Below are 27,215 nucleotides of genomic sequence, written 5' to 3' on the forward strand. Positions count from 1 at the left end.
AAAAAAGAAAAATCCTCATAAATGAAGGAATTCCGATTGACACATGAAATTTTGGTGCGTCATCATTCCTTGAAGCCTACTTTCTTGTGGTAATCAAATTTTATTGAGGTAATTGTATAGACCTTATGTTAACCAATGGAAAAATGGGAGGTAAATATAAAATTAAGGGTAGAAACTAAAAAGAGTGCAAACAATTTTGGAAAATTTTCTTTATTTAGTCTTAGTAATGTGTACAAAGACAAAAGTCTTGTCGTGGTTTTGTTTGTTGATTAAATATAACTCGTGAAACATTATGAGAGTCCCCTACCACAAGGCAGAGCTCACCAAAAGTTTAGTCCTTCTGGATATGTTTTCACCAAATTTTACAATACGACTTTTGTCTTTCATTGCACATACCTGTACCAGTACTCATTCAATTTCTGATTTCATCAATCTGAAGCATAAAAAGTCTGGTTTATATGATGTGCTTACTCTATTTTTTGTTGTTCTTGAAATAGGTTCACGATTTTACGTCTTCAAAAATAGTCTTGCATTTGTTTTTTATGGTTTTATATGAAAGATCAACCAATTTTACATAGATTGTAGTTAGTTTAAAAAAATGAATGGGTTTCCGAGAAATCTGCCCGGAAAAAAAATACAGTACGGCTCTTTCATGCTAGAAGGTCACAAGTAGCTCCATGTGCGAAAAGGGGTGTTTCTGGTAATAAGGAGGTGTTCGATATAGTTAACCTAAGTACAATTATTGTTAATAATAATATGGTGCATCCCTCTCAGCTTCCTTGGCTGTCATTTGTTTTGTTTTTCTTGAGGTTGCAGCCCTTTACACAATCTGGTACATGATTAAAGTAATGCAAATCATTTTTATAGTCCGAATTGAGTTTATTGTTAACTGCCTAAATTGTCCACATAATTTAAGTGCCACATTTTTAGTGTTTAAAGAAAATTTGTTGAGCTGTTTGGTAAGACTTTTTTTATTCATATTTGTGGCACCAGTTGCTTTATTCATTGCATTGTATAGGTAATGGCCAAAAAATTGGGTTTTATACACCAGTGAACCTTGTGTGTGTGCATATAAAGTTGAGTGCTTTAAAGTGTCATTTTAGATTCTGTTCATACACAGGAATTCATCATTGTTTTTTCAACCTCAAAATGAATTGTACTTAACAAATTCTATGTCTATTAGTATACACAATGTTCATTTACAACAGTTGTGAAAGAATGTAAATGGGATTCTTTCTTTCAGGCATTGTGCAAGCTCTTCCAACACCACCTGAAGACAGATTGCTGAAGTGTGTATGTTCGGATTGTGATTCTGGAGTGTGTGAGACGGATGGTTACTGCTTTGTCACTATTACTATGAATACTTATGGAAAAACACAAACTGTGAAGTAAGTTATCATTGTACAGCTTTTTTAGATATTTTCTTAATTTTTTGAATATTTAACTTAAAGATGGGAGTTAGAGGTCAATGATATATAGAGTGCTAATTTTGTGGAGCAGTGTACTGTGCTGGGCAAGATTGAGAAATGACAATATACTAATGTCTTAGAGGGGAGGGAACTAAAGAATGGATGACTGTGATGTAGGTTAATGAAGTTTTGTATTTTATATGACTTTTTCTTCTCTACAACAGAGTGACTTTTAGCTCAAGTCCATGTGCAATGTAGATTAGTGTGAAAGAATTTAATGAGGGTGGTTCAAATTTGCCTTTAGAACACCATCGTGGATTTTCCTCACTCTTTACTTTTAGTTCTCCCATTGGTGAAATGGTTGTGTAATGCGATGCTGAGATATAGGAACCCCTGTTCAGAAGTAGGAGGGTGGCTGGATTTTGAGAGTTGGTGAGGTTTTGTATAGAGGCTGGTTGACATGGTTTGGGCTGGTTTAGAGATGGAGGAGACTAATTGGGTCAGGTGATGCATGAGTCTTCATGTGGAGGATAGGAGACCTAGGGAGAGGTTAAAAGAAATCACCTCAGAATTAGGAACTTTAAGGGAGAAGCTGCAAGTGACAGTGCAGCATGGAGAACTGGCTAACTCATTCAGTCATGGAAATTTGCCATAAAACAGTGGTGGTGATGATGATGAAGAAGATGATACTTAATCATTTTAAAAACTATATAGTGTAGCCTGTTGTAATCTTTATTTCTGTCATAAAATATTGTTATGTTCTTGTGTACAAATTGATTGTTGCGCTAATTTTCAGATTTGCTATTTGACCTCCAGTGTTTTTATGTGTGTTTATTATTGTGATGTGCAGTCAGAAGCAGTAATTGTCCCCCCTCCCCCACTAGTAGCTAGAGCCAGTGAAAGTTGATATTAACACAGTGCAACATTGCCAGCCACAATAGTTCCAAAACCTTTAGGTGAGAAGGGTTTGTCCAATTGCCAGACCTTCAGTTGTATTAGGGAAAATGCATACTGCTTGAATGGAAGGAAAAGGATTATAAAATATAGGTGGATAAAGAAGTTAGTGCCTTATAATTTAACAGTGTCAGGTATGAGTAAATGTTTCCTTGGCTGAAATTTTGATAATGCATTATTCAGGGTCATATTTTTAGGTACAAATTTTCATCACTTATATAAGAAGTGGGGATAGTTGACAGATGGTAGAGAATGATGGGAGTGGCATAAGTTTATGGATGCAAAAGTAGGTGGGTGATGTGTAATTGGCTGTTAAATTATTTGATGTAGGTAAGTATTATTTCTCTTTAATCACAAATTTAAAAAAAAGTTTTGGGGTAGATTGTACAGTCTCGTCCAAAACCTCATTAACTCTCCCAGCCAGATATTGTTGCACTGCCTGCTTCAGATGTTTGAAAATGTCTCGCTACCAACCAGAACATGAAACCAATACGAATGAGTCTAAAGGTTCGAAGTAACAGACTCAAGTTCAGATATCTGAAGCAGGCAGTGCAGCAATAGCTGACTGGGAGAGTTAACAAACCTTTGGGTGAGACTGTACAATATTAGAAAAATTATCTGTAGAATTATGAAGCCCATTTGATATTAGAGGATTTTATTGCAGTATACTAAAATATTTTTCAGACTGCTTCATCCTGATTATTGCTTTAAAGCTAATGCCCTATTCTTTTCAATTTTGTGAAGAATAATTAATTTTTGGTACAGTATTTTGATTGAAAAACGTTTGACTTGAGTACAAACAAACAAGTGTGATTATGCACAATTGGGGCTTTAAAAATCAAGTAATATTTGGTAGTTTTGTTTGTCACTGGTACTAGATAAAGCTGTTACATTTAGTCATGTAGAGGGCTTCAGTGTCCTCCAGTCCCATAGAAATGCTTGAATACTACTCATTTCTTGAAGTACTTTTTAAGGTAAAAGATTTTGAAAGCCCTGATATATATACAGTATATATATTAATGATAATTTGTTTTATTTATAGGTTAATGATTATTTGCTTTACTTACCAGCTGTGTCCCAAACCCATTTTTTGTGAATAATAATAATAATATGGATGATGATGATGTTGAGGAGTACTTGTGGAGTACTTAATAGGCTAACACATTTTCATTGTACAGTACTTTAAAAATTTTACATGCAACAATGAATCTTTTTTATGTATCTTTATTCTACTGTATAATTGTTATTATCTTCATATATGATTCATTATCTTGCACACATTAATTTGTAGAAAATTTTCATTATTATGATGTGTGTTTTTGTATTCTAGCATAGCTAATAATTTTTTTTACAGATATACGGTACGTTAATTATGATGATGATTGCATGTTTATCTGTATGGGCTTTAGAATATTTCGTATATGATATATTTGTAACATTTCACGGTTAGTTTTTATGTAAAATTTATGCATACATGATGTGGATGTGAAGTGGATAGTAATGTGTGGGTGCATGTGCGTACGGGTTATTTCTTTGTGTGCTCCTGGGTTGGAGTGAGTGTGAGGAAGTAATGCCTGTATCTATTCTGCCCTTTTCTGTAAAGTTTCAAGGAAGTAGTAGTACCAGTAATGTTAATATTTGGGCCCATTAATTGCCTTATAAGAAATATGTAAATATATTACGTGTAATTGTTACTCAAGGTACGCGCGTGCGTGAGTATATAAGCTTGTGGGGAGACTTGTGGTTGTCATTGGCTGTAGCATGATTTGATAGTCAAGCACTGACTGGTGTTATATTTCAGTTTTGATTCCTTGAGTGCAATAATGTTGTGCTTCATGTTTAAGATCAGTCATTTGTCATAATATTTATTGCTTGTTACCTAAGATTCAGCACCTGTTTTCTAAGATCCAACACCTGTCATTTGATGCTACTGCTGTTTAAGTAAAAGAGCTGCTTTATTATCTAATTTTATGCATGATGTTCAAAACATTATATACAATTGTTCATGTTGGAAAACTGAAATATGCATTAAATTACAATGATGTTATTGAACAAAAATAACTGCTTGCCAGTTGATTATTATGATTGCTTTTGTAGAAATTTTGCTTCTCATGTAACATAAGACTTACAAGTATAATTTTTTGGTACTGGCTCATAGTAAAAAAGTTTTATAGGGTTCAAAGCTAACTTTTGAAACTACTATACTGTACTCCTATAGGCGACAAGTGAGTATAAAGTTATCGCTATTCTGAATATATTTTGTACAGTACTTGCCCAAGTGTTAATGTTTGGGATTCTTCAGCATTTATCTTCTATAATTGTTCATTCGTACTTTATTTTTGTTATTTATTTATTTATTTATTTATATATTATTCAATAAATTTTTCTTTAAAGCCAAAGTTAAACAATATTTAAGATGTGTGATGTTAAGTCTTCATTATTTCTCAAGTAAAATTTGTTTGCTTCTCGGGCAGTGGGGCTGTACACCTTATTTTTTTGCCTTCACTTTTCTCTCAGTGCTCTGGGGCATTAGGGTTGAGGGAATGGTTAGCATTGAGTCCTGTGTTATTACAGGGGGCCCCCAAATTCGCAGGGGTTAGGTTCTCAAAATGGCTATGAATCGCCAAATCTGCGAATAACATTTGCTGACCGGTGGGGGGGGGGGGTACATTTTTACTTGTGTACAAAGAAGTGTATATTCCCTTTATGTGTTGCCCTTAGGATAATTATTACTTTATTAATATAGCACAGACTTGAGGGTAGACCATCACATTTTTAATAAATTTGTTTCTGATTATTTGTGAGAGTATTTTCCCATTATTATTTAGTTGTATGTGTGTTGTGTGTGTGTGTGTGTCTACACACACACACACACACATATATACAATACAGGTAAAATAAATTACTGTCTCTAGAATGAATGGCCCCTGTCCCAGCCATGAAAATGCCGGCAACTTTAAAACTACCCACAGACATTCTTGGGTACATCCAGGGTGTCATCCACGAATAATAGAGAACCGCGAAAAAAAATCTGCAAACATTGGGGGGGGGGGGCCTGTATTTGTTTTTCCTATCCGATATGTTGTGAAAATGACGTTTTGAACAAGGAAAAGTTGAATTATGCATTTTGCACTGATTTTGAGAAGTTTTGTATCTACATAGTTGTATTTCCTATTAGTTGATTATCATGGCATTGTTTCAAGGCACACTTGTCCTTATATCCTATTAAAGGCTATTACACTTTTAAGTGCTGCATTTCTTGTAAATGAACTTAAATAACATATTCCTCCATCTCCTTATTCACCTTAACCCCTTGTGTATGGACTTCCCTCTGAGTTGAATAAAATTTTCTGGCTTTAGCCAGATAAACTATTGAAAGTGGTGTCCATGTAGTGAAGGGCTTTGATATGTAGTTCTTCCTTTGTCATTTATTAGTAATTGTGAAGTGAAGTATTTTCAAAATAGCCTTCTTCAAGTATACAGTCTTAAAATATTATTCTATTTTTTTGTTTTTAGATGTGAACCCTCATCCTCAAAACATTTTTTTGTTATGTCATTGTAATAGTTTCCTACCTCCTTCCCTAGAAACACTGCTATGGTTCCTTTGGTTGTGCATTCTACTCACTATATAATATAAGCCTTCTGACAGATCCTACACTCCATTCCTTGTACACCTATGTCACTATTAGTTTATGAAGATATGCTATACCATACAGAGGTACAATGACTACATACATTCTGTTTCTCATGTATTACTGCGTATATTTTGACACCTGTATGTTACTGCATTCATTTAACACCGATTTGTATCTGCCTTCATGCTGACACCTATTTTGTGACTTCATTCATTTGACATTTGTTTGTGACTGCATTCATCCCACCACCTAATTTGTCAGTACATTCTGGCATTAATTCATGACTGCATCCTTCTGGCCTTCTTTTCAGCATTTATTCACAACTGCATTCATTGTGACATTTATTAAAGACAACATTTATACTAGCACTGCATTTTATTTTGGCACTACTCAGTCTTGACACCTTTTCCATCTTTGCTTTCCATATTTTTGGCTCACTCATGTACTGTGTTTCATGTGTTGTATTCATGAGTGTGTGTGTGTGTGATGGGATCCCTCCGTTTGTTGAGATTTTTGTAGATGAAGACCAGCTGTATGTGTACATTTGCACATAATACAGTACAGTAAACCACATCTGCTCATTGGATACAGGTGAAATTCCCAAGATATAATAGAAAAATTACAGTTGTTCTTTAAGAAATATAGTCATCAATTCTGTTTTATATTTGGGAAAAGGATTATCTTCACTCACTGAATACTGTACTGGAAACAAAACCTACAAAATAAACTTGTAAGAAATTTTTAGATACATTATACTGATAGAAAAAATGAAGGCTCATTGTACTAAGACTGGCAAGAGGAAGAGAAATAATGAAAATTTATAGATTAAGGAAAATTAAATACGGTACTTCTTTAACATGAGTTAAAATGGAAGGGTAGTAGAAGAGATATTAAAGGGTTCTGGAGAGAGAGAGATATTCTGGGAGGACTGGTAAGGTAGCCAGAAAACATTTGGAATGAAAGGCTTTAGTCACCAGCCATCACACCTGAAGTTGGCACATTGATTTATTACTGGTATTTCAAAAATTAAACTTCTATAATATATTTTTCAAGAATGCTACGTAATCAAGATTTGCTTAATAGGTCCATTAGTGGTGAGTGGTCTGTAGCATGAGAATGTTGGAGATGTGGGACTTTTCTCTTTCTTGGTCATCCAGAACTGGAAGATGGGCTGTGGACTAAGCAACTCACATATTAGCCCAGCAAGTCTGTCTGTTGGGGTGAAATCAGGGTAACCCTGAGACAGTAGTGGGTGGAACTAATTCCTAAAATTAGATACCATCCTGCTAAAATTAAAGTCCCTAAAGAGAGGTGTATATGACAACAGTTACCTCTCGGGGCTAGATTAAGGACCGATGACTGGCATCAACTGTGTTCCTCGCTTGCCATCTAACATCATTCTTAACCTTTAATTTTATGAATCAACCCAACTCGGGTCCAGCCACTTGGCTTTCCTGTGACAGGTTCTCGCCTCCCTATAACAGGTTGTTGGCCGAACTAGAGCATGGTCTTAGCCAAACTTTAACTGGCTCTTGGCCTAACCATGCCAGGTTTATGACTTATCTCTAACACATTATCTGTCTGTGACAGGTACTTTTCCTAACTGTGCCATGTCCTTGGCATAAGAATGTATTTCAGTCTAATAAAACCGATCTAACAATCTAGATCTAATTTATTGTCATGTCATAGAAATTTGGCAGTGTGGTATATTTATTGAACATTATAGTTTGATTTAAGGGAATACTGCCCTTATTATTGACTCTAATTCTTTGAATCATCCCTGAACTGAATTTGTCTAGATTGGAGAGGTCTTAGTGTTTTCACGCCAAAAGTACAAATGATATTATTTATTTTAAATATCTGTAGTTAAGCATTCACATTCATTTTGATATAATTTGCACTACAAACAACAAAATTCAACTGGTACAGTATTTATGTTGGAGAAAGTAGTGAAGGTGTATGGTGCTAGAGGCAACAGGCACATTTCTATCTTATTTTCTAAGTTGAAACTTATTCATTTACTGTATTTGTAAACTGCAGCATCTCTAGAATGCTGCATGGTGTGCTTGGGAACCATTATAATACACCTAGAATTAGTATGAAAATGATACAATAACAGCATGGAAGCTATATAAAACATAATATGTGGTGCACACAGAGTAAAGACAGTCTTTGTGTAGTGTAACACAAGTGAGGACTGACGTTGCTACTGCCTCCCATGTGATTACTGGTCTTGGTGACTTAGAAGGCAGTTGCATCCAAGATGGCAGGCAGAAGACTACCCTTGCTGTCCTGAGTGAGCAGTGAGCTAACCTGACCCTGTTATAGAAAGAATTTGCTGTACAATATGAAATTACTGTATTCATATTTTATATGGCATGTTGTAATAATAATGCCTTCTATTGGCTTGTTGTTTTACAAGACCTTAATGTACTGTACCTGTATTTGATTTTTTTGCTGCGTGCCAACAAAAATTGCTTGAACGTTTGAGAAATCTTGACGATAATTTCAATTAACCCTTTGGCTATGGGAGGTTCCCCTAAGCTGAATAAAAGCTCTGACGGTAGCCAAAATAAAATGATAGTATAGGAATTGAAAATGATAGCATGAGAATTGCATTAAAAGGGTTAAGGATATATAAATAATACTGAAAGCCTCTGTGAATTGTTACTCCAGTAACTCAAGTTTCACATTCACGGGGATGACTATTACAGTTTTGGTTTGTGGTAAAGAAAGGGCCAATACCGGTGATATTTATTTTTTTCCACAAGCTTGATATTTTTTAAGAATGATTAAGAAATATAAAGGTTAACAAATTTGAGTATTGAGTTAATTTATTTCTTCTCATAGTTGACAAATAATAAGTGATGTTTATAATGCTGGTCAACAGTGATGTCATGAAAATGAATTAAATTTTTATTAACATATTTCTATATTATCTCAAGTCACTCTTTACATTATTTTACCTGTTGGAGGAGTTTGTCAATTTCTTTTGCTTATACAAACTAAAAATCTGTAATGATAAAAAATATTAAATTTTTTAGTTCTTTCATATTCCGAGTATTATAAATTTGGGGATTATCTTTGAGGTTAGCTCAGGCAGACTTGTAAAACATTAGGGATTACCCTTGAAGGCCAAGGCTGGTGTACTCATAGTTTGTTTGTTTTGCATTGTAACGCTTAATGTAAGATTGTTGTATCTGATACTCATTTAAGACTGACAAGATGGTAGTGGCTAAAATGGTGTTGAAATACTACTGAGACTTTACAGTACAGTAACTCCATGCTGTACATCCTCTTATATGGGAAGGTGATTCTTGCTTGGACATACAAAGTGATTAGCAGTGTGCTCTGTGATAGTATTGGTAGAGCTATACATGACAGTTCCTGTTCAGCAAGAAGTGCATTACAGTAATCAGCAGTGATGTGAAAGTGAACCCAGAATCAGTAAATTTTAGAGGAACCAAACCCAGAACTACAACTGCCCAAAATCTACGGTTCCCGGTCCCAGCCGAATTTTATATTGGTGTCGAGTTGTCCGTAAGGTGTCGGTGCCAAATAATTCTCCTGCAAAAATGTTCTCTCAGTTGCTTCACTGAGTCGCTACCTGCCTACAGTTTGCACTCAGACAGGGAATGCAAAGGATGTAGCTATTGCTAATATTGTTTGGTGGCTCAAGATATCCTATGTTGATATTGATTTTTTTGCTAATCCTCTGTCAATCAATAGCTACCTCTTTCTTTCAATGAAGGATAAAGTGGCTATTGATATCAACTCCTGACATTCATTCTTTTTTAACTGTAGCCCAGCCCAAAGTGAGTAATTCTTTGCTGAGTAGGCTGTGAACTTGATTTTGATATATAACTGGAGCTTGGCGACCGGTGTGTTAGGGAGGCCATATTGCTAAGTGACTGGAGAGTTTGTGATCCTACTACATCGACATTGTGGAAAATGAGTCTGAAGTTTTCCTGGATGAGCAAGAATGAAGGAAATCTATCACTGAAGTTATCACAATGGGAAACTCAGAAGTTGATCTTCAAACTACCATCAATCAAGCATGTTTGGTCATGGAAAACTTGGGAAGATAGGAGTTTGACAGCATCTTAGATGCAATTCCACCTTTTCCTGATATTATTCTTGAAGCTGTGTACATTGTGTCAGTGTTGCCCTGCACTCAAGTACCTGTTAAACAGCGTTTTTCAATGCCGAGAGACAGTCGGACTTAAAAAATTACTTGTAGGAATTAATCCTATTCTTACACCTAAATGGCACTTAATTTTTATTGCTTGTTCAGTTCATTGCAAAAGTTTGTTGAGTTCAATGAAAAAGTTCTTTTATAAATGGATTGTTGTGTCATTATTTTTTATGAAATTGCTAAAATTATAATTTGAAAAAGTATATAACATGAAAAATAAATAAAGCTATATTCACTTCATAATAATAGAGAAACAAAGTACTGTATATGATTACAGTAAATATAAATAACATATAAAAGTAATGAACTCACAAATATACCAAGAATATGATATGAAGTAAATTAGATATGACTAAATTCAATTTTGCCTAAACATCAGTTCTGGAACTAATCGGGATGTGGTGGAACCGAACCAGGAGCTGTTTAGCTGTGGTACCATGTCACTTAATCAGTTACTGTTAATAGGATGTGTAATTGTTTAAAATTTATAAATGCAGTAATGAAGATAATTTTCTACTACAGTATTGATAATACAGGCAGTCCCATTTTACAAAGGTTTACAAAAATCCACAGTTATGAAAAATAATAGTCCCATTTTTCAATTTACATGTCAGTAGCATCTGTCATAAACTAATTAAATTTTATGATTTAATTTGAGCTATGTGAAAACAATAGTAATGTGATATTAATACAAATAAATTTCTTCAATCAGACAATAATTTTTATGAACTCTACTTTCGGCAACCATTGCGACTCATTAGAGCTTCTAAAACATCATCAAACCTATTTAACTTGCTTTTATGGAACTCCCTGCTTCAAAATAAACTGTAGTTAATATATTTTTTATTTAAAGTATGTATGCAATAATATTTTCTTATTTAAAAATCAAAACAACATACAACTATGTTTGTGTGGCACAGTTTCTCAGTAATTTCTGTGTTTTCCATTGCATGTAATTCACGTAAGTTTCTCATTGGCTTATAATTTTTACTGTTTAGACAAAAAATTTTCCTCAAAAACATGTTTGTAGCATTTTATGATGTTTTAGGGAATATATTTTCCCCTGTATGAATGTGTCTGCGTTTATAATAGGATTCCATGGGAATATGTTATCGGATTTACAAAAAAAAAATTATGTGAAGTTTTCAGGAATGGGACACTTTTGTAAATTGGGGCTTGCATGTAAAAAAAAAAACTGTTGGTTTTCAAATTGGATCCTGTATGAACATCAGCAAAAATTAGATATTAATAAGCAATGGGAGTTTAATTCTCAGTGGCATATTAACATAAAGTTAATTCTGCAAGTATCACTATAAGCAAGTTGTGGGTAACTGCTAACACCTGTTGAAAATTCTCCATTAAATACTCATGTTCAGCACAAAAGATTTTTCCTGTCGATGGACTTGTCTGGGACCAGTACATGACAAAATACAGTGCACTGGTGCAAACATACTTCATATCAATCCTTTTTCATAACTGGTGTCATTTAAAATGTACGAACAGCGGATCGTGACATTAATAAAACAAGCGTCTATAATAAAAGACATATAAACTATACAGGCAGACCTTGAATAAAGCTGCATTGTATAGCGTTCACTTTCCTTCTGGAAATTTTTTGGGCCCCCTACTCCATAAATGGTTAAAATTCATCAACTGGTTCAAGAGTCCCGTGCGAGAACAAGTAGCATACATCAGGCTCGTCTTTTCTGTATGCTGTGCGGTCAGCCAATGAGAACAGTGTGCATTTGACCAGTGCATTACTCGGCCAATTTTAAACATCATGCTTATAGCGCCGTGGTAACTCTTTATTTCTCTGTGACCCTTGTTGACCTATCACTATCATCAAGAAGAGACATGCGGTTTATGAGGAGGGCAAGATACTGCCTGGCCTGTCCTAACAGCAGTAGCTTCTCCCACTTGTTAACCATCACTCTCTTACACTGCCTGAATGCATTGGTATATACAATACAGGTATTCCTTGAGATATGAACGCTTGAGATAAGAAAATTTACACCACTATTTTGTGTTACATAAGCTTTCTCCACTTAGAATTTGATTCCTGAAAAAAATTCAAATCGCACACCCCCAGGAGTCAGCTGGGGCAGCCACATCCCCCTTGCGCTTTCCTTACCAGGCTGAGGTAGGAGTTATGTTATGGTTATTTTTCAACTTGTTATTTCGGGTGTATAGATATACTGCAACTTTCTTCATATTTTTTTCATTCAGCTACTTGCAAACACAATCCTACACATAATGTGAAAAAAAAGGAAAAGAAATAACTATCATAAGTTGAAAAAACAAAGAATATGAACATTTCTTTGTGTGTTAGAGCGGGGAGGGAGTGTTGTGGTTTGGCAGAGGCAGCCGGGATGATTGTTATGGCAACGCTTGAGGGCGGCCAAGCATGAAGCAGCCAGCGTCAAAGCAAATGGCGGAGTTGGCGGCTGTGTTAAACTTTGTTTTCACTTTTCTTTAATAGTTTTAGCTGCATATTTATGTCTAGATAGTATTTTATTGATGTTTTTAATATGTTAGGTAGTAAATTACAGTTGTTGTGAACAATTCATCATTAGTTAAGTAGTTTTTCTTGTTTGTGAACCTATTTCGTCTTTTTGGAGTATGATACAGTGGGGTATGCTATAACGAACGTAATTGGTTCCAGAACCTCGTTCGTTATAGCATTCGTTCGTTATAGGATTAATCCGTTCCAGGCCCCCAAATAAAACCGCTTAACACTGAAAATATTCTGTGGAAAATGTAAAAAATACGGTACTTTATCTTACCTTAGTGTTATTCAGCATGCAGGTACCCCTAAACACTGGCACATCACTATCACTTCCACTGGGAGTCTTGGCTTTAAGGTCCTCAAACAATTGTTTAGCCTTCTCACAAATTATAGCTTCACTAATGTTACCACCTGCCATTTCTTTCTCCTTTATCCACACTAAGAGTAAATTTTCCATCTCTTCAATCACATTACACCTTGCTTTGCTAAGTCTAAAGATTCCCTTAGCCACTTGCACAGTTTTTAACTCCTCTTTATTCTTCAAAATCGTACATATAGTTGATTTAGCCATCCCATATTCATCACTAAGTTTCGCAATGCTTCTTCCATTCTCACGTTTCTTTATAATTTCTTTCTTAGTTTCAAGGGTTATTAGCTTTCTCACTCGCTTTGGACGACTCATTGTTACAATTGTATACTTGTATAACAAAATAGTTATACAAATAACGCGAATTTCCACATCAAAAGACGAAATTTCAACAATAACAGTGGTGCACTGGCTACACAATGAGACAAAGATGGCGCCTGACGCTCTTGTTGTGGGTCGCGGTACAACAATATTCATGCGCCAGGCGAAATAGTCCGGTATTCATCCGTGTTCGTTGTAGGAGTTGCGTTCGTTATAGCATTCTCAATTTTATAGGTAAAACCGTTCGTTATAGGAATATTCGTAGTAGGATCCGTTCGTTATAGCATACCCCACTGTATTGGGGTATTCTCGTCATGGAGGAACCAAACCCTATTTTTCCAATATGTTTTTCTATTCTACATAAGAAAATTCATCCAATGAATGTGTTTTTTGAAACCTAACCCATTTGTATCTCGGGAGATACCTGTGCCATGACCTTTGTAGTTTTTATGATTAAAGATTGATTTTGTGTGTAAATTGATTTAAAACATTTATTGCTTATGCAATCATTTTTTGTGGTCTTACCACTGTCACAATAAAGGTCTAATATATTGCTTATGGGTGAATAATAATGCTGTCTGGCCCAAATCTCCCTTGAAGTCATGTCATAATTACAGTTTTCATTAGTGCGTGGTTTTCAGGAACGTATTTTGGTCGTTAATCGAAGTTTGCCTGTAGTTCTTTATAGCTGTCTGAAAAATTTGCACACAGTATCTAGGACTAAAATTCTTCACATCAGATATAGTTCTGTACTTGCCTGTTGGTAAAAGACACATGTTTGGATTTTGGGGTATTGGTTTGGCATAGTCCTGGTGGTGTTGATCATCTCACCATCTCAGGGCTTTTAGTGGTTAGTAATTGGTGGAGATTTTAAATGTGCCTCCATGCATTCTTTTGGGGAGGAAAAAATTAATTGTGAAATTTTTTACACACGAGTCCTCCCACGTTTTGGGCATTGTAGGTGGTTGCCAAGTAGAAATTCAATCCCGGTATGTTTAAGTAGAAATTTTTCTCGCCGTTTTCATTTTTATAGTTTTTACTTCCCATTGTAATTATAGTATGAACGTGAACAAAATTATGATAAAAATGGTCCCCAGGGATAAGGAAATATGTAATATACGGGTACTGAACTTTTGAATTATATACCTCTGACTAGCAAGGTACAATAGTGTTGTTTTTGATGGCTAGATTATTTTGGTCTGTTCTGAATCTCCAACAGCTGAAATAAATAATATGCAGTAGAGTAGTTTATACACTCCATTACTCTACAGGTATCCCTCGCTGTACGAACGTTTAAGATATGAAAATTTGCTTTTACAAATTTCCTAAATGACCACCTCCTTATTATTTCCCGTAAGCTTTCCCCGCTTGTATGAATTTTAGTTCAAGCAAAAATTCTAATCATATGTCCCCCCCTAGTCCTCTCCCTACCAGGCTGAGGTGTGAGCTATGTTATACTGTACTGTCGTTATTTTTCAACTCGTAATTTTGGGTAGATAAACATAGCTTTCTTCACTTTTTTTTTATTTTTATTTCTTTTACTAAGTTACATGCACTCAATCCTGTATAGAAAATGTGAAAAAAAATATAAGGTAAAAAACATGGAGGGAATAAAGATCTCTCTGCGCCAGCGAGAGTTAGCAGGCGAGTTATGTTAAAGTTATTTTGGGCAGATAAACTTAACTTTCTTCAGGTTTTTTTACTCGGTTACATGTACACACAATCCTACATATGTAATTTAAAAAAAAATTAAAAGAAATATCTCTTACATTTCTTTTGTGTGAGAGTGGGAAGGGGGAGCGGAAAGTCAGGTGCTAAGGGTAGGCAGAGGCAGACATCCAGTTGGGCTTTGTTGCGTTGGCGAGGCTTGAGGTCACGCAGCCAGCACCTATGCAAATGGTGGTTGGGTTAAGCTTACATTTAGCTTTTTCTTAATGGTTTTAGCTGCATATTTTTATTTGTATAGTATTTAATGTTTAACCTTCTCGCCCTATCAATAAGTTTTTAAGCTTCCATGAACACAACAAAATTCATATGAAACTACTCACGGGAGGCCAATTTATCCCACAAGAAATATATTTTTTCATGATTTATACATCACTGACTTTATTACTGTTTTGGCTTTAACATAAGCAGAAATAATAAGACTAGAATGAAGAAAACAAAATTGTTCCCAGCATCATGTCTGACATTTTCTCACAAACCTATCAATGTTTTATAGTTATAGAAGCAGAATTTTATGAGCTTTCCAACAGTGGCTTTGGAATTTTTATATGACTAATTGTGGGGAGGATGGGAGAGGAAATAAAGAGACAGGTGCGATGTACCAATATGGCTGACAGGAGGACTTTAATGGACAGCGGAACTCTGCCCACGTTTTGGTAGTTTCTGGAAGCTTCCCTCACAAGATCATGTAATCATTTATAACACAACTATCTGAAATTTTTTTTTTTTATAATGTTTAACCCTTAAGCCCCAGGTTAGGGTGCCGCTGGGCGTACCCCCCTAAATTGACAAAAATCAACTTTCTAAAAAATAATTTTTAACCTTTTTAAATGATAAAACTATAAAAAAACGTAAGCCAAACTATATATTGATCCTCTAGAAACTTCCCTGACAGCACGGAGGGAGGGAGATAACGGGACAGCTTTTTGACGGCGAGCACTTGTGGTCACCTACTCACTTAGCAGCTATTTTTAGCTTGCCTTTGTGTCTGGGATTGCCAGTAATGCATATATTTACTGATCATAATACTTATTTGCTATAAATAATTCATTTAGAATATTTTATTTGCATTGTTTTTCATGAAAAGTGCTCGGCAACACACAAACAGTCGGTCGCCAGGCTGCCTGTGTTTGGTAGAGCAAGTAATGCATAAAATGATAATTAGACAAATAAATACATTTATAACATAATCATAGCATTATTTTTCAGTAATACTACACTACAACTACACTACTTTTAGCAATATTACTTTGATACAACATGATAAAATGGACAAAATGAAAATGAAACGAGCAAAAGTAGGTAATTACGTTCAGGAAGCTTCCCTGTGGCCGAGGTGTGGAGTGACAGGCAAATAGTCACACTGGAACCTGATCACCCATGCTGGGCATTTTAACAGTGGCAGGAAAATGCGCGCGTCACCCGGGGCGTTCCGGAGCGGCAACCAGGGTGTAAGGTTTAATGATGCAATACGCACCACCGATGCAAATTGTGCAACCCAATGATTTGACGCAATTTGCATCATAATGCGCAAGAGGGTTAATGTGTTAGTTAGTAAATTACAGTACTGTAGTAGTGAACTATTTATCATGATTTTTTTTTTTTGTTCATGAATCGATTGAATGTTTTGGGGGGCATGATATTGGGGTTTTCTTATCAATGGGGAACCAAACCCTATTTTCCCCATATGTTCTGTTATTCGAGATATGAAAATTCACTTCACGAATGGTTTTCAGGAACCTAAGCCATGTGTATAGCAGGGGATACCTGTGTTGTATTAGTAAATTCACAGTTCCAGAAAATATGAGAGCCTCCATGAACTACATGTGTATTATTGTTGCAGTATTACAGGGATACAAGTAAGGTTGCCGTCATGATTTTTTTTAACCCGTTGGTTATGGTAAGATTTTATAATTGGTTGCTCTCGAGAAACCACATGAGGACTGCAAGTTGTTCCTCGTCTATCCACCTGTCCTTAGCTTTTTATTTCCGCTCATTACACACAAATCACTGATGAGTGTTTCATTAACATTAGCTGAAGTATTAAGATGATATAGCAAAAATATAATTTTAGTATTTTTTTAAATTAAGCAAAGAATATTACTGTATTAGCTTTATTTTTTAATTGTCTTTTTTTTCAATGGTGTTATGACACAGAAGCCACTAAATATATATTTTCATCTCAGTGTGTAAAATTTTGGAGGATAATATGACATTAACTGACTGGCACTGTTGCATTGAGGTACAATGTGACACTGTTAGGAGACATGTACTGTTGTGTAGTATAGCTTGGCTATAAAGTAAGTTGATTTCTCTCCTCCTTTATTCTAAGTTTAAAAGTAGATTATTTATGCCTTTGTATGATTTATTCATGATTTTTATAGTGTGATTAAAAAATCTTTAATTTTGAAGAAGTTAGTGTATTGAATATATACAGTATTATCTTTTCCAAATTGAACCAGTTAGTGTATTGAATATATGTGTAGCAGTAATAGAGAAAAAATGTGAATGATGTTTGTAATGGGTAAAATATGGATACGTAATTAAAAAAAGAGAACTGTCAGTGAGTGTTAGAGGGTATTCTCATTGATGTTGAGTGGGTGGATTACTAAGGAAAGTATGGGCCCAGCAAGTGCCTCTTGTGTAGAGGAATAGCTGGCACTAACGGCTATGTGTGTCACTCTGACTGGCTGCTACAGGAAGCAGGCGTGTTTGGACAAAAAGCAGCAGTTCCCTCCAGACCATTCATTCAAGTGCCGAGATGGCCACACCCGCACTGACTACCTACGGATGAAAGAAGAGTTATACTGCTGCCGTCATGACCTCTGCAACTCTGAGTTACCAACTGGTAATCCACCCCTGCCTAGTTTGCTTACAGAGGCTCCCAGTCCAGGGAGTGGGCCTGGTAAAGGGGTTAGGGAAGGTAAGGCCAGCACCAGCCCAGGCTCCCTTCCCATCACCAGCCTGAACACCTGACTCATAAAGATTGCTTCTGTATATATTTAACAGGAAGCTCCTGTTGTCCCTGAGCAGGAAGACTGGTGTTGGGCTTGGGGAGGCTGGGTGATGGCACCTAATGCTGTGTGATTATTGGCTTCCCTGCCCCACCTTGTAGGCTCTTTACTAACCACACACAAGCAGTTTGACTACCCTTTTTATCCTGGTTTCTTGTGACTTCTATTTTACTTGTGCACAGCCATTATGCTTTAATAACCTGTAGCTCTCACCTCACTATTTTCTCTTGGTCTTCCTGCTGCCGACATTAATACCACCTTTGATTATGCCATTTTTAAACTCCAGGTTCATATTTATAAAGACAGTAAAATAATATGCTTAAGGCACTACATACTTATCTTACAGTTTGTAATTTTCAGAAAGACTTGTCAGTAATGGGACAAGTTTCTGTCAATGTCTTTATGGATTGCAATTCCTGGCTAAGAGTTGAGCCAATCATTGACACACTGCACATAATTTCCAAATATTATTATAATATGCATATTACTCTGCATTGCCATTGCTAAGGCAGTTTAACTGGTATAGGATAAAGGTAAAAGTTCTTTAAACAGGATGGAATGATGCTTGGGGGGGCCTTTGTTAATGTTTTTTCTTGTGTCTTGGGCTGGTATATTCTTCATCTACATGCTGTCTGAGCTAGCATCTTGTATGGTTTGGTGACTTCTCTTGGCCAAATGCGTATTAAGGTTGGTGGCTGTTTTAAGCTGCAGAGATTGGTTGTGTCTGCACCTTCAGTTGTCATGGTACTGTGCTGGTTCTTAGTCTGGTTTATTCACACTTGGTTGGTATACAGAAGGGGCTGGCAACTTCTTAAATGACTTAGCACACCAAATTATTTTATGACAGTTCTTTATTTCACTGCTAAGGCTGTACAACCCTTCTTGTGTGAATTTTACTAACATTGGTTGCTGGTCTCTGCTGTAAGGTGGTAAGATGTAGCTGTGGTTCTCATTCTTATAGCTTTTGGTGAAGGGATTATCTTTTTGTGATTATTTTTGTCTAGAAGGTAAATATACAGTATTGTTGAATTAGATGTTCTAATAAATATTATAAATTTTGATTTTGTTTCAATGAGAAAAGTATTTTTTTACCTGAAGTGTTATGTACAGTACAGCACAGTACAGTATCATACTCCTGGTATGCATAGTATTAAGTAGCTGCTGTATATGAGCAGTATGTGGTTACATTATTGTGATTTTAACCAGAAATGAGGTTGAAATAAATTTTTATTACTGTACAATTTAATTTTTTTGTGATTTATTGATTAAAAGTAATATATATATATATATATATATATATATATATATATATATATATATATATATATATATATATATATATATATATATATATATATATATATATATATATATATATATATATATATATATATATATATATATATATATATATATATATATATATATACACTATATATATATATACCTGTGTGAAAACTGCTTGTATGTAGAATAAATTTAGAATTTACATGAATGCCTGTATGTAGACTAATTACAGAATTAATATGTACTCAATATGTGTAAGTTGGTACTTCATTGTGTGGTGCGTTAATCTCATATATGTAACCACCTTTTTTTTTACTGCAAGATATTAAAAGTTATGGAAAAGTGAACCCCAAGTACAGTACAGTATTATACTATTAATATCATTGTGAACCTATCACTTTGCAATTGTTATACTCTTACACTTCTTATGAACACCCTTAGCTGTATGGAAGTGTTTCAAAATTTGGCATCAATAGTGTAGAGAGTTATAGTAATGTACTGACTAAGGATTGAAAATTGAGGCAGCATGATATAGTACAGTAGTCATATTTTGTAAAATAAGTGTAATGGACCAGAAACTTTAATTCTTTTGCTTTGGTAACCTGATAAAGTCTGCTCAGCAAATTAGTACTATGAACATCATTGATTGTATCTTATATCATAAATGGCTTTTTTCTTATTTTGATAATGTTTTGAGTGGTTTTTTTTAGTCCCTCTCCTTAAGGCAAGTGGCTCTTCTTCTGTAGAGGGGCTGTTGAAGACTCGGTAATTGAGTGGAGCCATTGTTAAATTGCCTCATAGGTGGATATAATAAGAACAAAAGTATCGGCATAAGAACATAAGAACAAAAGTATCGGCATAAGAACATAAGAACAAAAGTATCGGCATAAGAACATAAGAACAAAAGTATCGGCATTTGGTTAAGAACCACTACCTTATGGGCATGAGCGTACACTTATGATTTATTTTATAGTTTTGAGATTGAAAGAGGGAGTGAGCTTAGTAAATGTGTTGTGTGTATTGAATGTTTTATTAATGAGCCGTATGTAAAAAAATCTCTCATGGATCATTTTACGCAAGGAACAGGTTATTTTCTGATGCTCTGCAAGATGTTAGTCTGAATTTTTTTACTGTGATTTTATTTAATTACAGTTTTGCAAATTGAAGGTTGATCATTGACAAATAGAAAAGTCTGGGCGATGTATTTTCTTTTAACAAGTATTCTCTAGTATTTGAGGTAGTGATATAAACTTGTTATTATCAAGTGTAGCTACTGTACTGTTTTTCATTTGATAGAGGTATTAAGTTATTGAAGGTTTTTTGTTGAGGTAATCATTTGTTCAATTATGTTGTAGAGCATTGCAAGAGAGATTGCCAAAACAGATATACAGGGTATTTAGTTTCCATGGACAATATATTGCATTTTTTGTCTTTTTTTGGGGTTGCCCTGCACTACTGCATATCCCAGGTGATATTGATAATATATTTAACATTACTCTTCTACACAGTTAAGAGTACACACACACACACCCTCTTGCATATCTCTCCAACATTTCATGATCCATCCCATGCATCCAAGGAAATTAATAGGCAGTCTAAAATGGAACTACCGGTAGTGTTTATAGGCTCATTATGTTTTTGTACAGTACATACATTTTTGTTGATGATTCCCATTGATATCTCTAATTTATCTCATCAGGCAGGGAAACTGGTGATGATTATCAAGGGACTACCCAGTGATTTTATGGGGAATTATTCATCACTTTATTTTCTGTCTTGTTTTCATTTCCCTATATATATATACACAGTATATATATATATATATATATATATATATATATATATATATATATATATATATATATATACTGTGTATATATATTCACATCTTCGGGGGTGAATTACACGAAAGCGCTTGGGAACTTCGTGTTTTCTTCTTTCCTTGTGGTTATCAGCATATACCTAGATCACGTGCACCTACAGTGATTTACTTGCATATATATATATAAATATATTTATTGTTCATACTCAAAGAACGAATTCACCTACCGAGTGAAAAAAATGACCACAATGCATTGTTCACACCAAAATAACCATAAAGCAAAATTTTGTTATAGGTTAGGTTAGGTTTGTTTAGGTTAGTTTGGGTTGGGTTCGATTTGGTTTGGTTAGATTAGTCTAGGTTAGATAAGGTGGTGGTTTTGAGATAGTATACTACAATGCTATTTTTTATACTCTTTTCATCAACATAACAATTGCAGGTGGTAGTGGTGGGGTGCAAGGAAAAAGTTATACAACTACAGTACAGTATTACAAATACCCAGAAAGTATTAGTTTTCTATGTTGGTTTTGTGGATGCTACCAGACCCACCTCAAAATATTTGCTCTTGTTGTAGACATATTTTCTACAGTTGAAAGGAATGTGTCTTGTTGAAGGAAGGGTTCAGTATTCATACTTGCCAGTTTGATAGACTTTGGTTAGAGGAAGATATCATTTGATTATCATACATGTACAGTATCTCAAAAAGTATGTCCACACTTTTTGAAACTTTGAGATGACGGATGATAAATATTGGGATATGCATTTGCTTTGGTATATAGTTTAACATAAGTATTGCAATGTGTATTTATTTTGGCGTAATTAACATGATGTTCGGTTACCAAATGCAATAGGATCAGTATGCCACAGAGCCATGCATACCAACCCTCCCAGGACATGATGAGTTACATGGAACAATTTCAAAAGTTATCAGACTCATATTGGCAGATACTATTTTGAGATATATCACCATAGTCTTTTAGATTAAAATCTCCCAGTGTGCTGTATCTAATGGTTATACAAATAGTGTATTGAATACATGTATCCATGTCTCCAAATGTCATCTCCAAACTCTTGCCAATTTAACACGATAAAAAATATGAGTTTGGTACTAATTATTGGTTGTATTTAATTCCTAGAGGATGAATAAGGCAACTCCTGGCCATTTTCCACTGGTGGATGACTACTGAAGATTTGATAACATTTGAATCTTACCATAAACTCCTGGTTTATACCATCAAAGGTTCAGGGGTCGGTAATAAACAGGACATTATTCGAGTCCAATGTGGGAGCCTCGTGGGTGGACACATGGCTTGTGGAAGCTATCCCACTACCAATAGCATATCGCTTTCATCACTCAAATTCACCTAAGGTTTACAAGATTAATAAGTCAAATAGATGAAAGTCACTATCTTCACTTATATCACTTAACACTACACAAGAGAAAGTCATCTTTGTCTCCAGAATCAAGTATAATAACGTCTATTTCTTCCTGCGTGGGGTGCTGCACATGAGCGGCTGCAGTACATTTTAACCTGGCTCTGCTTCATCCATTGCTAATGGGCAAGAGGTCTACACTGCCTCTTGGCAGTTGCCCAGAAGGCTCTACGAAGGTGCTCAGAAAGTATAGCACATGAGAAATATAGCCCATCAATGGTCACCACGTACTGTATATACAGGTATATGTGATTTTGGCCGCTTTGGTTTCTGGTCAGCGCGCATAGTATACAGTGACCCTCGTTTAACGAACACCTCGGTTAACGTAATTTCGATTAACGAACTGCCTTCCATAAGGATCTTCAATTCGTTTAACGAAAAAAATTTCGCTTAACGAACTTCTTACGAACCGACCTCAACATGTTTTCGCTTGCACTGACCGGGCAACCAGCTTTAGTATCAGTCCGCCAATACATTAATCGGTTCTAGGGCTTAAATTCATTACTATTTTTGTAAATATCAAGAAGTTTATACTATTCAATTATTTTAAAAGTTTAATATTAACTTTTTTAGTCATTTTAACAATTATTGAACATAATTGAAGGTAAAGTGACTAGTTTAATGCGCGGCATCCAGCCTCTTAACACAGCAAACAGGCGTCAGTCTCTCTCTGTTTTCACTGGAGGTAACATCTTGCTTGAGACTCTCTTCAACTAAACGCTTTTTTTCTGTGTTTCCAAGCAAATTATTGGTCATTTTGAAAATTATTTTACATATTGACAATATATAGTGCAGTGCAGTGTTATTTTAAAGAAAATATTCTTTATTTACAGCTAGTTTAACTTTGAAAAATACGTGTTGCCATTGTTTGAATCCAGCATGGGGCCTAAGAGATCAAGAAAAGTGATTTCAATCCAAATGAAGCAGGAAATAATAAAAAAACACGAACAAGGTATTAAATCAAATGCGCTATGCAAAGAATATGGCATGTCGGCATCAACTGTGTCGACAATTCTTGCACAAAAAGACAAATTTAAGGAAGTGAACGTGAGAGACAAATCTACAAGAGTGTTTAAAAGTAGATCCCTAATCGTAGAAACTGAGAGGTTACTTATCATCTGGATTAGGGAAAAACAGATGAAAGGTGATTCAGTTTCTGGTGATTTCATTTGTGAAAGAGCCAGGGAGATTTATGAACATTTAAAGACAGATCAACCTAGTTCTTCAGGAACAGAATTTGAAGATTTTCGGGCTAGCAAAGGCTGGTTCGAAAAATTTAAGAAAAGAAGTGACATTTTAAGTGTTGTTAGGCATGGTGAAGCTGCTAGTGCTGATAAAGAAGGGGCAGCAAAGTTTTTAATTGAATTTAAAAAACTGATGGAAGAAGAAAATTATCTTCCACAGCAAGTTTTCAATGTTGACGAAACTGGGCTGTTCTGGAAAAAGATGCCCAAAAGAACATTCATCACCAAGGATGAAGCCTCTTTACCTGGGCATAAACCCATGAAAGACCGTCTCACTCTATTGCTTGGTGCCAATGCTTCAGGGGATTTCCGACTGAAGCCTATGCTTGTCTACCACTCTGAAAACCCCAGGGTGTTCAAGCAACAGAAAGTGGTAAGAACAATGCTTGGAGTTTATTGGAAGTCCAACCGTAAGGCATGGGTGACAAGACAGTTCTTTAATGAATGGGCTATTGATGTGTTTTGCCCCTCTGTCAAGAGCTACCTAACCACCAATAAACTTCCTGTAAAGGCTCTTCTCCTCATGGATAATGCTCCTGGTCATGACCCTGACCTTGCCAGAAATTTGGAGTATAAATTTGACTTTGTGAAAGTGTTGTTTTTGCCTCCAAACACTACATCACTCATACAGCCAATGGACCAGAATGTGATCAGCAACTTCAAGAAGTTGTACATGAAGAAAATGTTTAGGAGGTGTCATCAGGCAACTTCCATTGATCCTGAACTAACACTGAAACAGTTCTGGAAGACACAATTCAACGTCCTGGAGGCTGTAAAATTGATTGTGTCATCATGGCAAGAAGTCTCCAATAGAACCCTCAATTCTTCATGGAAAGCACTGTGGCCATCAGTAGTCCATGATTTTGAGGGATTTGAGGATGACACAGAGTTGGACCAGGAGATTGTGTCCATTGGTCAGTCATTGGGTCTTGAAGTGGAGGAGAAGGATGTGGAAGAGCTTGTGATGTCTCATGAGGAGGAACTTACTCCTAATGACTTGAAGGAACTGGATGAGATGTTACGGGTAGAGGCTGACAGTGGTGAGGAGGAAATTGAAAGTGATGACCATATGTCAGCTACACAGTTGAAAGATGTGATTTACCACTGGGAGAAGTTCAGGGAACTGGCTTCAAAGCACCCAGAAGTGGAAAAAACTGAACTAGCTTTGTGTCATGTTGAGGACTCAGTGGTCTCCTTCTTTAAACATAAGTTAATGGTGAGGAGGACAGATGCCCCACAGACCACAATTGACACTTTCTTCAGTAAAAGGCAGAGGGAACAAGATGCTAGCCCTCAGCCTTCCACTTCAAGAAGGAGAGAGGATGTTCATGGTGGAGAATCTGTCAGTCCAGAGGTTCCTGACATTTTCATGGAAGGTGACTCACCTTCCAAGAAGCAGTAAAATGCTTCTCCTCCACCTCCACTTCCTTCTCTTCTCCCTTCTCCTCCTGCACCTCCCACTTCAAATGCACATCATCACCATCATCCAGGAGCCTTCTACATACACACCTCAAAGTAAGTAAATTTTTCCGCCATTTTTGTTGAAGTTAGGAAATTTTCGGTGAGCTGGAACCAATTACCCAAAAACCCATTGAAACAATGGTTTCGGTTAACGAACGTTTCGGTTAACGAACGACCTTCTGGAACGGATTGAGTTCGTTAACCGAGGCCACTGTAGTTGTATATACTTTTTTAAAACTTACGCTTTGCACGGGCTCGAAAATGACCCAGAACATCATAATTTGATGTACTGTACAGTATGGCATCTCGTCATACCACATCTCGCTCTAATACCATGTAGTCACAACCCGACATGAAGAAGAAAGGTGGAAAAGGCATGTCGTGTGTGTGTGCAGCAACACAACAGTGCATCGGCAAAAATGCACCGACACTCACTACCCGGTGTCGAGGCTGTGACGTTGCTCTTTGCCTTGAGCCTTGCTTTGATGAATACCACACCCTGATACAATATTGAGCAAGCTTGTATGTATATAGACGTAAACATGATAGGCCTATACAGTAAATATAAATACAGTAGTTAATAAATATTTTAATTTGGTATATATTTTATTTTATATTGTTTTTGTTTGTACAGTATTTTGTAGTGACTGTTTCGTTCTATGTTTTGTAGTTCTTTCATTTCCTATATATTTTGTATTATGTTTTGATATATTTAGTGTAGGTAGAGTTTTTATATTATAACATTTATAAATGAAGTACTGTATTGTGAAGCTAGTTCAGGGTGCTTCTAAATAAACAAACAAACACTGATAATGGAAACAATACAGTTTTGGTTTGCATACAGCACAGAACATATATTCTTCATTTCAAATAAATAAACAAAAACATTAGTAGAACCTATGGTAAAGATTTGGAAAAGGTCAACCACGGAACTCTGTATTAATTTGTATCTAGGGAGATAGAACAAAAATATAAAGTTCTGACCAACACTCAATGTATTTTTTTTAACTGTCTCCCTATATACATATCAATATGGAGTTCCGCGGTTGACCTTTTACGAATCTTAACCGAACCTGTAAGCAAGTGCAGCATTGAAAGGGATAAATAGAAAGTGTGAGATTAATGCAAAATAATGTGGAATATAATCATAGCATCTTTGTTATCAGTCGATCATATGTAATATAAACAAGCTATTGTGCCCATTGATAGAGCCAATTCAGTGTGATACAATACTACTACTGTATATCGAATTGGTGTACGTAATTTGTAGTAAAAAAAAGTAATGAAAAGTATTTTATAAGTGACTTGCCTACGAATGCACAGGGTACACTTTAAATTGGGCATTTAATTGTTTTCACTATTTTTCCACGTATTCTAGGGACATTTGGGAGCAATCAAGATAAAAAAAGACTACACTAGTAGATTTTTGCTGACCAGGAGATGTAATATGCATACAGTATTCATAATGTGAGCAATAACTGGTTAAGGTGGACCCATAAGAAATATATTGCAATAGTTGAAGAATATGTCTAGAATAGTGTGACCCCCCCATACTGTATTGTTGCTGGATATGTCCACCAGGGGTTGAACCATCTTATAGTGTGTATTTGCATTTCTCCACTTTTAGTGAATAAAACTGCACCCCTGTGTTTCCTATTACATCCAGAAATGATGAATGATTGCCTTATCATTTCCAGCATCATTTACTTAAAAGAAGGAGGCAGTTACATTAAGAATAAACAAGTAGAAATACTGTATTCGACCAGTAAAATTGTTTGCAATGTATTTATTAGTTTTTACATAATGTTTTTAGTTTATTTTTCAATACAGGTATTTCACTG

General features: G+C 35.5%; 1 protein-coding gene across 9 annotated transcripts in view; it reads left to right on the forward strand.

The window, feature by feature from the left end:
- LOC121871817 (TGF-beta receptor type-1-like) overlaps positions 1-27,215 on the forward strand; it is an 86,739-nt gene that overhangs the window by 4,126 nt on the left and 55,398 nt on the right. For 4 of the 9 annotated variants that reach the window (XM_042374322.1, XM_042374323.1, XM_042374325.1 and 1 more), the window contains exon 3: positions 1,244-1,388. In XM_042374322.1, coding sequence (XP_042230256.1) covers positions 1,244-1,388 — 145 coding nt within the window. Of the gene's footprint in view, positions 1-1,243; positions 1,389-17,811; positions 18,036-27,215 lie in introns of all 9 variants that reach the window. The other 5 variants (XM_042374320.1, XM_042374319.1, XM_042374321.1 and 2 more) reach the window with 2 other exon arrangements.

Source organism: Homarus americanus, unplaced genomic scaffold, assembly GCF_018991925.1.
Source record: "Homarus americanus isolate GMGI-L3 unplaced genomic scaffold, GMGI_Hamer_2.0 scaffold39675, whole genome shotgun sequence".
NCBI classification, from domain to species: Eukaryota; Metazoa; Arthropoda; class Malacostraca; order Decapoda; family Nephropidae; genus Homarus; species Homarus americanus.